Source organism: Macrobrachium rosenbergii, chromosome 6, assembly GCF_040412425.1.
Source record: "Macrobrachium rosenbergii isolate ZJJX-2024 chromosome 6, ASM4041242v1, whole genome shotgun sequence".
Lineage (NCBI taxonomy): Eukaryota > Metazoa > Arthropoda > Malacostraca > Decapoda > Palaemonidae > Macrobrachium > Macrobrachium rosenbergii.
Window position 1 is genome coordinate 27968737 of NC_089746.1, and position 12848 is coordinate 27981584.

Below are 12848 nucleotides of genomic sequence, written 5' to 3' on the forward strand. Positions count from 1 at the left end.
TTGCTGAATAGCAGCACCAATATGCAGTAAATGTGCCTTGTTGTCGAACTTAACTTCTCAGCTCAAGTGAAGATGCAATGCACTGCTACCCTTATACAATTCAACTTACATTTTAATATTTTAATTACATTGTCATTAATTTATTAATTTATCTGTTTTTCCAATAACTGATCTTCTCTTTCTGTATTCCCCATTACCCTCTGTGGCTTCTTTCAAATGAACACCATATTCTTTGGAATTAATTTCAAGTCAATGGCCCCTGTGGGCTTGTTCTATTTGAATAGAGTTCATCTGAATACTAATAATAATAATAATAATAATAATAATAATAATAATAATAATAATAATAATAATAATAATAATAATAACTGATCAATTATCAACAACAAAATTTGCTTGCTGGGATACATTTTGTACTCTAGGAAGTTTCACAGGTACATGGGACACGGATGTACACCAAGCATACTGAAAATAGAGGCCATAAATTTTCAGAGATGTTTGGTATCTTGCTTCCCATACATAGATGTTTGGTATCTTGCTTCCCATACATACTTAAACTAACTAAACACCACTGCAAAATAAAAAAACAAGCATGACTTACTACAAAAAACTGAGTGAACAGTGACTCAACCACAGGGAAATATCTTAATGTGAAACACTTTAGTTAGTTTACTACAGAACTGAGGGGGTCTCTTTTGACTTACAGTATTTGATGACATATAAGAACCTCCCCCAATTTCAGAAGAGAACATTGTATCACGAAAAAAAAACTGTTCATTTGTATGCATTTAATGTTATCATAATATATAGCTGCATTATGGAAGAAAAAATCGAAATATATAGCTACATTATGGAAGAAAAAACTAGGATAAAGCATGCAACTAGGACAGCAGGAAAAATCTTTTTGATAATAACTCTACCGTAATTTACGAGAGAAAACAAAAGGGATTTTGACGAAGGAAAAATCTATTTCTGGAGAGGGACCGTGTCACCCGATGAAAAAGTCCATTCAGCACTTTTTTTAGGTAATTCCGTTGCTAGATACCAGAGAAAGCTAAATGAAATGCTGGAGTTACTACCCCAGAGCGAGCTCCATCAGATGGATGTAAGGAAAAGGGTGAACTACAAAAACACGGAACCTTATCCTATAGAGATCCCAAGGTCAAAAGTCCCACAGGACAGTTACAAACCCATGCACCACTCGCGGACAGCACACAAAACACCGCTAGCCGCATTCCATGAAAGCATCACCCCACCAGAATGATGTTTACTGTGGGAGGGACATGACACATTATGGAGGTGGGTCATCGGGTGACATGGTCCCCTCTCCAGAAATAGATTTTTCCTTCAGTCAAAATCCCTTTTCTGGATCGGGTCCCGTGTCAGCCGATGAAAAATTAACAGAGAAATAAACATCATTCTTGAACTAAAGAGATAAAAATTCTAAGGGGGACAGAAGACCGAAGGTCCAAAAAGAAATTTTTTTTTTTAATCACTAGTAACAATAACAATAATGTACAAAAGAAACTGATGTTAGCTTAAAATTAACATGACAATGTGAAAAATATGCATAAACAAAATAACTAAACAATATTGAAAACCTTGTAACTTAAATGTGTCATTTAGACAAACACATGGATAACACAGCCAGGTGAGAAGTCAAGGCAAGCCTGACTGAAATGACCGTAAGGGGATAACTGAGGCAGTGGAGGAGGAAATGACTAGGAATCAGAAAGGGAACCAGAGGGAGGAACAACGTTCCCTGCCGCGACTGCTGAGAATTTAAGAGCTTCTAAGGATTTCAAATAGTGATGTTTGAAAACCAAGGGTGACTTCCAACTGGTGTACCTGGTAAGATCCGTGAAATTCATGTAATGAAAGTAATTAATGGAGGTGGCCACAGCTCTAATATCATGAACTTTTGGGACTGAGTCAGGGTTAGCCTGCTTGATAAAGTAAAGGATCTGTTGTCTAATAGCAGACATAGAGAGATTACCCCCTCCTTCCCTGATAAAAGAGGCCCAGAAGAGATGTGAGAGGACCTGTCTAAATAAGCCCTCAAAGTATGAACTGGGCACAGGGACAGGTCTAGAGGCAGAGGGAGAATTTTCCAAGGTGATCACCTATGCTGTGGATCTTCATTTTTGGCCAGGAAGGTAGGGTGAGGAATCAGCAAAACCTCCCTGATGGAAGGAAGTCGACGTGGTTGGGTTCCTAGAGAGTGCAGACAGCTCTGAAAATCTAGCACCCAAGCCAGGCTAACTAAGAACAACGTTTTCCTCAACAAGGAAAGGTAGGGGCAGGTCTGATTATCGATATCTGAGGCTAACTTCAACACGTCATTTAGAAACCAGGAAATCGTATGTGGACGGGTTACTGGCCTCAGACGTGCACATGCTTTAGGGATGGAAGAAAAGTAAGGGTCTGTGAGGTCAATTTTGAAACCATAGTAAAGCCGACTTGACTGTAGTAAGCAGAGAAAATTTTTTTAACACTCCCCCATCTCTGCCTCTGATAGATCACTCTGATGTTGACAGTGAATTTATGAAGAGTAATTAAATTTTCAAACAAAATACACAAAAAAAATTAAAATTGTAGCTTAAATACAAGAAATTATTTAAAATACTGTATTGTGTTTTAGAACATGATTTTCCATAAGTTTCATTCAGTAAAGTTGATATGTCAGCCTAGTATAAGGCTAGCCTGTGCCTGTAAACATACATGTATGCATTATGTTAAATAAACTATGCACTTACTGTGCCCCCTCTTCTCACTCTCCCTCCGGTGCAGTTTTTATTGACATTTACTTGACGCAATGAAGTATTGTACTTAATAGTGATGTAGTGTTACATATGCTTTCCAGTCTGTTTATGTGCATACACACACACATTACTTTAAGGTAAACTACATACTTACTGTGCTTGCTCACTATTTAATGCAATAAAGTTTTGTATTTGTATAGTGATGTAGTGTTACATACATTTTTCAGTCTTTACTCTGTTTGCTCGCCCCCTTCCCGTGTTTGAGTCTGATGTATAGATTTAAGCACTCTTCACACTACTGATGGGAGTTAAGTGAGCACAAGATAATGATCTGTTCAAGATGTTGGAAATTATTCAATAATAAGACTGGAAAATAACGCTGTTCATTGATAATGAACAATGAACAGTGCTTGTTCAAATAAACAGCAATCCTTCTGCCCTAAGGCTGCCAGCTGAGTGATTTCACTGTAATAATAATAACAGTGATAATACATTTCTGCCTCTTAAATCAGCACCCTAGGACCAGGCCACTCCTGGACCACAGGGGAGAAAGAGAGATATTATTGGCCCAGGTTAGGTTGTTACACCAACAGATATGCATTGCAAAAGTAAAATAATACAGTTGTATTAAGAATATTGATAATTTTAATAAAACTTGTTTTACATACTGTATGTAATTATATTTCAATCATTACTGTCATAATATCGTATTATAATTTATGAACACAATGTTCAGGTGCCATTTGCATTCTTGTAATGTTTACATTCATAAATCATCAGCTAAGTGCATTTTATCGACATCATCACAACCATTAGTTTCTAAATGAAATGCATTTTGGAAATTTGTTTTTTCATAAATCATCAGAGCTGGGTTTAACAATGTAACCTTACTTTATTTATAAATGCAGTAAAGAAAGTAAAGTTGTGATTTTGCCAGTATCAGATGCTGCTTTTGACTATTCCAAAATGTTTTGTGGCCTGCACATTGTTTCTTCAGCCACAGCTACAACCATAAATTTAGTGGCATACTTTCCATTGCATGAAAGATAAAGATATATTTTATTTTTATTTACTGAAGTCACCAATGAAAATTAGAGCACATTTTTAACAAGTCAACAACTGTAATGCAACCCTTAATAAATGTGTTTTAGTTATGGTAACTGACATCAGCAAACGGCTGTTTCTTGTTTCAGTTGTTTGTCAGTGCTGTTGTTTATGTCAAGTGTCTTGCACACAGTAGTACTGTAATTGGTTGTTAATTATACGAAATAAAAATGAATTCTTAGAAAAAGTCACAAGGCTGATAAGTCTGATTTAATGTATGAAGATTTCCATTTAACCTAATGAACTTTTGCTTCTAGACCTATATATTAGTTAAAAGCTAAGGTAGATATAGTATGCATTATCAATGGTATCTGCCATAACTAAGGTATAGAAAGCCTAGCCTAGTGTAATTTAATGAAAATACATCTCGCACTATACACGATGTATATGATGAAATCATGTTTTTGGACCAAATTTTAATAATCGGATGATACGGGATTGAATGATACACAAGCATATATGCAAATTACAGTTCTTTTCTGTATCCTGTACAGTAAACCCCGTATTCGCTGGGGATGCATACCAACCCCCCCCCCAAATAGCTAAAATCTGCAAATACTTAGAACTGCCCATTTTTGATAGTTCAAACACGAAAACACTCTATAAATGCATATACAGGTCTTATCGTACTTACAATGGGGTTAGGTTCCAAAAAACCCATTGTTTGTTGGAAAAAACACATCTCGAATATAGCCTAGCCTACACTAGGGTATTCAGTACCGTGTATACAAATATGGTAGTCTAGCCTACACTATAAAGTATACTCTATACATACACGGTATAGTAATTATTAATATCAGCTAATTCTGGAGGTTCATGCAGAGTGACTTATGATAATTCAATACAAAGAGAAATTGAATAATAAAAAGAATTAGCTTAACCTACACTATGGTATATCATATACATCTACACTATGGTATATCATAAACATATACGGTAGCCTAGCCTACATTATACTGTACTCTACATTCACATAATATCATGTTATACAAACATCAACATAACGAATATGCGTCTTTTAAAATGTCATGCTTTAATTCACTGTATCCAATAACACTGTATATATTATATTGCTTTTGTACTATAAATTACAATCATAGCAATCAATGTTTTGGTTCGGAAATCCATTACGCAGAAAGTTTATTTCGCCGTGTTTAACTCAGTTCAGAGCACTTTTCTTCCTTCTAGTTAGCGTAGATGAATCTCTAGATACTTTATTTATATGGGACAAGGTTACTTTTCCTTATACAGTGTTTTTAATTCGAAATATAACTTAAATATGTCTCGTTGTGAAATTAATTTAGCTATTTTTTCATTTTAATAGATGATGTTGGCCATTTGCGGGCATGTTTGTTTTGTGTAAAAAAAAAAAAAAAATTCCGTTCGCTATTTTCACTTGATTTCATCATAATACAAGCTTTACACATTTATTGTTTATCGGCGTAAAATAGCAGTGATGAGTGTTCTTTCATGCCCAGCAGTTTTAATAAAATACTTCATCTCCAATTTTAATTACAGTCGAGTTTCATCCATGTTGCCAATGCACGATAATTTATAGTCATTAGCAGATTGAACATTGTTTTCTCAGCTTCAGCTACAACTTGCAGCTTAAATTTAGCAGTACAGTAGCCTCCCGTATTCGTAGGGGGGATGAGTACCCCCCCTGTGAATAGCTAAAATTTGTGAATACTGTACTTAAAACCCCCCTCTAAAAACACTTCGAACTGGCTATTTTGATAGTTCAAACACAAAAAAATCTCTAAAAATGCTTATACCTGAGTATTTTAATAGTTTTGTCACAAAAAGTACATTTAGTCATGAAAATGTTGTGAAAATACAGAAATTTGTGAATATTTTTCAGTGAAAAATACCGCGAATAGGTGAGTCCGCAAATGTGAGACCGCGAATACGGGCGTTTACTGTATATTTCCTTGCCGATCTTTTATCCATACTGAATAAGGGTATAATGTAAAAATATATTAGTCCTATTCTACTTGACTTCACTTGTACTATAACTACGGTAATTGTTTATTACCGTACGATGGTTGAAATACAAGCAAAATGGCCGCTGTTATCTGATTTGGTTATGAGCAAAACAACAGTTTCTCGTTCAGTTCTTTATGGCTGTACGCATTTACGCAAGAGTGCAACATTACTAACAATACTTTTATCATTCCCTTTTACATTTTTAACTAGAAGATGGGATAAAGAGATGGAGGAAAAGAAGGTGGTCTATTGTAATTTGATGTCTCTCGCTGCCTGATTGTATGCTGCTGCCTGCGCCTGCAGGAAATTTAAAAATATTTTTTTAAAATACAGTAAACCCCTGTATTCACAAGGGATGCATACCACCCCACCCCCTGCGAATAGCTACAACCAGTGAATACTTAGAACCCTTCTAAAATCACTTAGAACTGCCTATTTTGATAGTTCAAACACACAAAATCTAAAAATGCTTATACAGTTATTCAGTTATTCTCCAACTTATGATGGGGTTAGGTTCCAAAAAAAAACCATCGTTTGTTGGAAAAACATAAGAAATACCAAAACGTATCTCGAACATAGCCTAGCCTACACCAGGGTATTTGGTACCATGTATGGTTAGCCTACACTATAAAATATACTCTTTACATACACGCTATAGTAATTATTAATATCAGCTAATTCTGGAGGTTTATGCAAAGTGACTTATGATAATTCAATACAAAGAGAAGGTGAATGATAAGAAATTGTTTACATACACGGTAGCATAGCCTACATTATACTCTACTCTATATTCACATATTGTATTATACAAATGTCAACATAATGAATATGCATCTTTTCCATGGATCTTTTAAAATGGTATGCCTTAATTCACCGTATCCAATAATATTGTATATATTATTCTTATATTGCTTTTGTTTTATAAATTGCAATCATAGCGATCAACGTTTTGGTTTGGAAATGTTTACACAGCATTTATTTCACTGTATTTAATTCAGTTCAGGGTGCTTTTCTTGCTTCTAGTTACCGTAACTGTATCTCTAGATACTTTACTTATATGGGGCAAGGTTATTTTTAGTTATACGACATGTTTTTAAGTCGAAATATGGCTAAAATACATCTCATCGTAAAATTAATTTATCTATTTTCGTTAATAGATGACAATTGTCGTTTGGAGGCATTTGTTTTGTGTAAAAAAAATTGAAGACTCCGTTCGCTATTTTCACTTGATTTCATCATAATACGAGCTTTATGTACTTATCGTTTATCGGCATAAAAATAACAGTACAGTAATGTGTTCTTTCATGCCCAGAAGTTTTGATTAAAATACTTTCTCTCCCATTTTAATTACGATCGAGTTTCATCCATGTTGCCAATGCATGATAATTTACAGTATAGTCATTAGCAGCTTGAACATTGTTTTCTCAGCTTCAGCTACAACTTGCAGCTTAAATTTAGCAGTATATTTCCTTGTCGTTTTTTATCAATACCAAATAAAGGTATAATGTAAAAATATTTGATCCATATTCTACCTAACATCATTTGTGCCATAATGTACGGTAATTGTTTATTACCGTATGATGGTTGAAATACCAGGTGAACGGCTGTTGTTATCCGATTCGGTTATAAGTAAAACAACAGTTTCTTGCACGGTTGTTTATGGCTGTAAACATTTCTGCAAGAGTATAACGTTACTAATGATACTTCTATCATTCTCTTTTACTTTTTTAACTAGATGGGGTAAAGAGATGGAGGAAAAGTTGTCTATTGTAATTTAGTCTCTCTCACTGCCTGATTACACTGCTGCCTGTGCCCGTGCAAAATATAAAAATATTTTATAAATAATATTGTCATATTGGTATTAATTGCTTACCCCATTGCAAAATCAAATTATCATAGGGTGAATTATCATAAATCAAGCATTACCTTAGTATTTTAATAGTTTTATCACAAAAAGTGCATTAAGTCATGAAAATGAGATGAAAATACAGTATTTAGTGGATATTTCTCAGTGAAAAATACAGCGAATGGGCGAATTTTCCGCAAATAATGGGTAGATACGTTCCAAAGAGAAATCCGTGAATACATGAGTCCGCGAAGCACGAGAACGTGAATACAGGGGGTTTACTGTATTGTCGTAACAATATTAATTGTAAGCCTTACCCCCATCGAATTATCGTAAGGTGAATTATCGTAACTCAAGCACTACCTGGGTACCTGAGTATCTAGTCATGAAAATGACATGAAAATACAGTAATTAGTGAATATTTCTCAGTGAAAAACACCACAAATGGGCGAATTTTCAGCGAATAATGCATATATATATATATATATGTTTCATAGAGGAATCTGCGAATAGGTGAGTCTGCAAAGCATGAGACCGCGAATACAGGGGCTTAACTGTACGTTTTTTAGTTTCATAGAATGTTTTTGTTGGAAATAAACTGTGCTTGTGTATTTACGGAGCAAGCTTCAGTTCCAAAATCCAAAAAAATCCAAAATTTGAAACAAGGTGTAGTGCCACCCTCGTAGCTGCTCCGGAACTAATGGCGGCTGATACAAAAAGTTCCGGTTTATGGGAGTTGCTGGACCACGGAATGCCAGATTTAAGAGGTCAGACTGTAATAATTATGATACCTGAGTAAATACAGGCAGTCTCTGGTTATTGGCAATCTAGTTTTACAGTGCTTGTCTAGCAACGAAAATCAGCAATATCTGGCCCTGATATGTGCCGATTTCCACTTATCAGAGCCAATAATTGGGTATTGGCACCGATACCTACCTAACAGAAGCATCGATCTCCAGTTATTGGCGCTGATAAGCAATGAAAATAAGTTATCACAGATTTTCACTTATCGTCACACCGTCGGAAAGGAACCCCCGCCAATAACCGGGGACTGCCTGTACTGGGTAAATATTAGCCTACCAAATACCACAACTGTCTGTATAAGACCTATACACACACAGCATAGTTGGAGCCATTTTTTGGAAAAAGGGAGCTCTTATATGTCATCAACTACGGTACTGTCACTGTTTATACTGTACAGTACTATATTTGTATGAGTCACAAGTGTGTCAGTGATGCCAATTAAAACTCCATTTAAATATGCAAAGTCATTAAACATTTTTTTAAATCTTCACTGAGAATTAAGATAATACTTTCTTTCATCAATTAATAATTCACAAAAAATTTAGTAAGCACAAAGATAAAACCATTACATATACTGTACTGTACTGTAATAATAAAGGAATGGTTAAGGAAAGCTGTCTCAAGAGTACTCATACATCTGCACACTGCTGTATTCACATCAATCTAAATTAGTACGAGTGCATAGAATAAGAACTCACCTGTGAGGCAAACTTAACAACCCTAACTGAATATCGTCCTCGTAACCGAGTCATATTAACCAGTCTTTCAACACCTCCAAAATCTAGTAGTGACCGAGAAAATTCTGCATTTTTCTTGATAACTTCATTTAACGTTGCTAAAACAGCAGCAATAGTTTCATCACTAGTTCCAGTATCATGGGTGTTTCCTGAAGGCAACTTCTGAACCAATTCCCTCATGGCATATTTACCTATGTGAGTAAAAAAAATATTTTATGTGAAATATATCTAAAAGATAAAATTCTCTAATATTACATATACAGTATACCCGTAGAATACAAATTTCTGAATCTTATTTCTGATGTAAACAGTAAAAGTCAGATATCAGAAGCATATTTTTCCAGTTGCTGAAGCAACTACAGTATTACAGAGATGGTCACTATTAAAGTACCAGTAAGAACATATTGCATGTAGATATGTTAATAAAAGTCTTAGTCTTGTTCCATTTTACCATTTAAAAAAAAGTGATTACCGTATTTGCCACTGTATTAGACGCACTCTTTTATTTTCAAATGTATCAAAAAACTGCCCTGCATCCAATGCAGCCGTATTACGGATGGGAGACCTAGCACTGTAGGCTAGGCTATACCTCGCCTACGGGCCAGCATACTGGATAGGCACAAAAATTGTTGCTAATAATAAAACGCTGAAAAACAAGCCTAATTATTACAGTAAATTGTATTACTGGAATAAAGTATGAAATCATATGTAAATTTACACTCACCTTTAAAGGAAACTAAAAGAAAAGAAATTTACCATAAATAAACTATGCTTATGTGTCACTGCTACAGGCCACTAGGGTGGGCCGATGATTTGTTTACTTCCACTTACTGCAATTGGCTGACAGGCTAATTGCCACAGCCTGTCAGTCATTTGCAATGAGTGGATATAAACAAAATCATGGCGCCGACCTGGCGGCCTGTCACAGTAACATAAACATTGTTTATTCATGGTAAATTTCATTTACAGTCATACCCCAAACTTATGCGAGGTTAGGTTCCAGATCCCCTTGCACAAGGCGAATTTCCGTGTAAGTTTGGCACAGTCTCTATAAATGCTTATTTCTAGAATTTAAACACTAAATATGACCCTAATCATGCTCCCAAAGTATTAAAATAACTTTTAAATGAAATTAAAGTTACTGTAATTTCATTTAAAAGTTAGCTCAATACATTACGCTTAAAAACAGAAATAAATGGTTGACCTAAGAATATAGGAGTGTGAAGATTAGTATACTATTTCTCTCTCTCTCTCTCTCCCCATTCCACTGATCTATTTTTAGAAGTCTTTTCAATCTTGTTTTTAAAAACTTATTTATTCTGTCTCTTTCTCTTTGTTCTGAAATGCTCTATGTCTCTATGTTTTAGAACGGCGCATTTACAGTTCATAGATGGTACAGGTAGAATTAGATAAATTTAAAATTATCTACTCTACAGGTAAAGACATACAGAGAAACAGTAATACGTAGGTTGCTCTAACTACGAACAAGAGAGAGAGAGAGAATTACATAAGAAACCTTTGACCCACTAATCAGCAACACTCCCCCTTCTTGTCATGTTAAAGTGACATGTGTGACAGCTTTGCCTTCGAGCTTCTTCACAAAAGATGAGGGAAAGGTATTTGTTTGTTTAAAATACATATCACATACGAATTTTCTAAATACAGTTTTATTATTATTATTATTATTATTTAATCTTATTAATATTTATAAATTAGTACTTTTTATTAGGTAAAAAATTTATTTATCATATGAAACAAATGGATATACATGTACCATAAAAATTCTCTCATCTCAGTAAAAGAGAGAGAGTGAGAGAGAAAAATTATTACTTTTATTATTTAATGTTATTTAATTTAAACGCCTACTGGACGTATCATACGTCGACTAAAATTGTCTGTTGGGTGTCATGGAAAATTAACGCGACTACAAAAATTTCAACTCGGTCAACTTTGACTCGACCGAAATGGTCGAAAAACGCAATTGTAAGCTAAAACTCTTACATTCTAGTAATATTCAATCATGTACCTTCATTTTGCAACAAATTGGAAGTCTCTAGCACAATATTTCGATTTATGGTGAATTATTGAAAAAAACTTTTCCTAGTCCTGCTAACTGTAACTTGGCGAAAATTGATTCAGAAATTCTTTCACACGTTGTCGTAATGTTTGCATCGTTTACATTAGTCGTTACATAAACTTTTATATATGAAAATGTGCGCAATTTCATGTAGAATACAACAACAAATAGCTCATGATTGTAGCTTTTATCAGTTTTGAAATATTTTCACATAAATCACGATAACTGCCAAAATTTCAACCTTTGGTCAACTTTAACTCAAAAAAACAAAAAAAACGAAATTGTAAGCTAAAACTCTTACATTCTAGTAATATTCAATCATTTACCTTCATTTTGCAATAAACTGGAAGTCTCTAGCACAATATTTTGATTTATGGTGAATTTTTGAAAAAACATTTTCCCACGTCTCGTGGTAACTCGCCGAACATCTTGGAAATTCTTTCGCCACGTTGTCGTAATATTTGCACGGTTTTATATTAGTCGTTACATAAAGTTTTATATATGAAAAAGTGCGCAATTTCATGTACAATACAACAGAAAATAACTTATGTTAGTAGCTTTTATCAGTTTTGAAATATATTCATATAAATCATGATAAATACAAAAAATTCGACTTTCGGTCAACTTTAACTTGACCGAAATGGTCGAAAACTGCAATTGTAAGCTAAAACACTTACAGTCTAGTAATATTCAATCAATTAGCTTCATTTTACAACAAACGGGAAGTCTCTAGCACAATATTTTGATTTATGGTGAATTTTTGAAAAAATTTTTTTACATCCGCACGTTACGAATTCATACATCATTTTGTGATAATATTTTGGGTGTTGCTTTGATTGTTTTACAATTTGTTATATACCAAAATCATCGCAATTTAGTGTACAATACAAAGAAAAAAAAATAACCCGTTAGCTCTAACCGTTTTGCTCACAGCGCGATTTGTATAAAATTATATATGAAAATTTTTTTTTGCGCTGTCATATATTTCTGATGGTTGCATACTAAACTTCAGGCAATGACAAAAAAAAGGAGCCAAAAATGAACTCTTAATCTTAAAAACTAAGCGTGCTGTGATTTTTGAAAAAACTTTTTTCCGCTTGGCGCTTAGCTCTAACGCGCGCCGCAAACAGGGGAGACGTTTTTGTAAATAGAGGCTCGGCGTTTAAGGGTTAATTTACACATAAAAGCCTGAAAACATAAATTACATAAAAAATTAAATATTGAACACTTTTGCAGTGTTTCTCAGTATTCGCGAATGTCTGCGTCCGTGAATTCGTGCAACTCGAATCGAGTAAGTTCAGGGTATTGCTGTAGTCTACTTTAAAGGCGAGTGTAAATTTACATATGATTTATGACTTTGTTCCAGTATACTCTCACAATATTATATTTCATGCACAGAATCATACATTTTTCCCTACAAAATCACTTTAAAATACTGTATCTTTCAGTAAATGATGAAACATACTAAAATTGTTTTTTTCCACAAAATATCCTTGTAAAATAGGGGTGCATCTTATGCTAGGGTGTGTCTT

General features: G+C 34.3%; 1 protein-coding gene across 43 annotated transcripts in view; it reads right to left on the reverse strand.

Moving 5' to 3' along the window:
- The window catches only part of p120ctn (adherens junction protein p120), a 312485-nt gene that overhangs the window by 40179 nt on the left and 259458 nt on the right, over positions 1-12848 (reverse strand). For all 43 annotated transcript variants that reach the window (XM_067105321.1, XM_067105348.1, XM_067105329.1 and 40 more), the window contains one exon: positions 9201-9430. In XM_067105321.1, coding sequence (XP_066961422.1) covers positions 9201-9430 — 230 coding nt within the window. The remainder of the gene's footprint in view (positions 1-9200; positions 9431-12848) is intronic.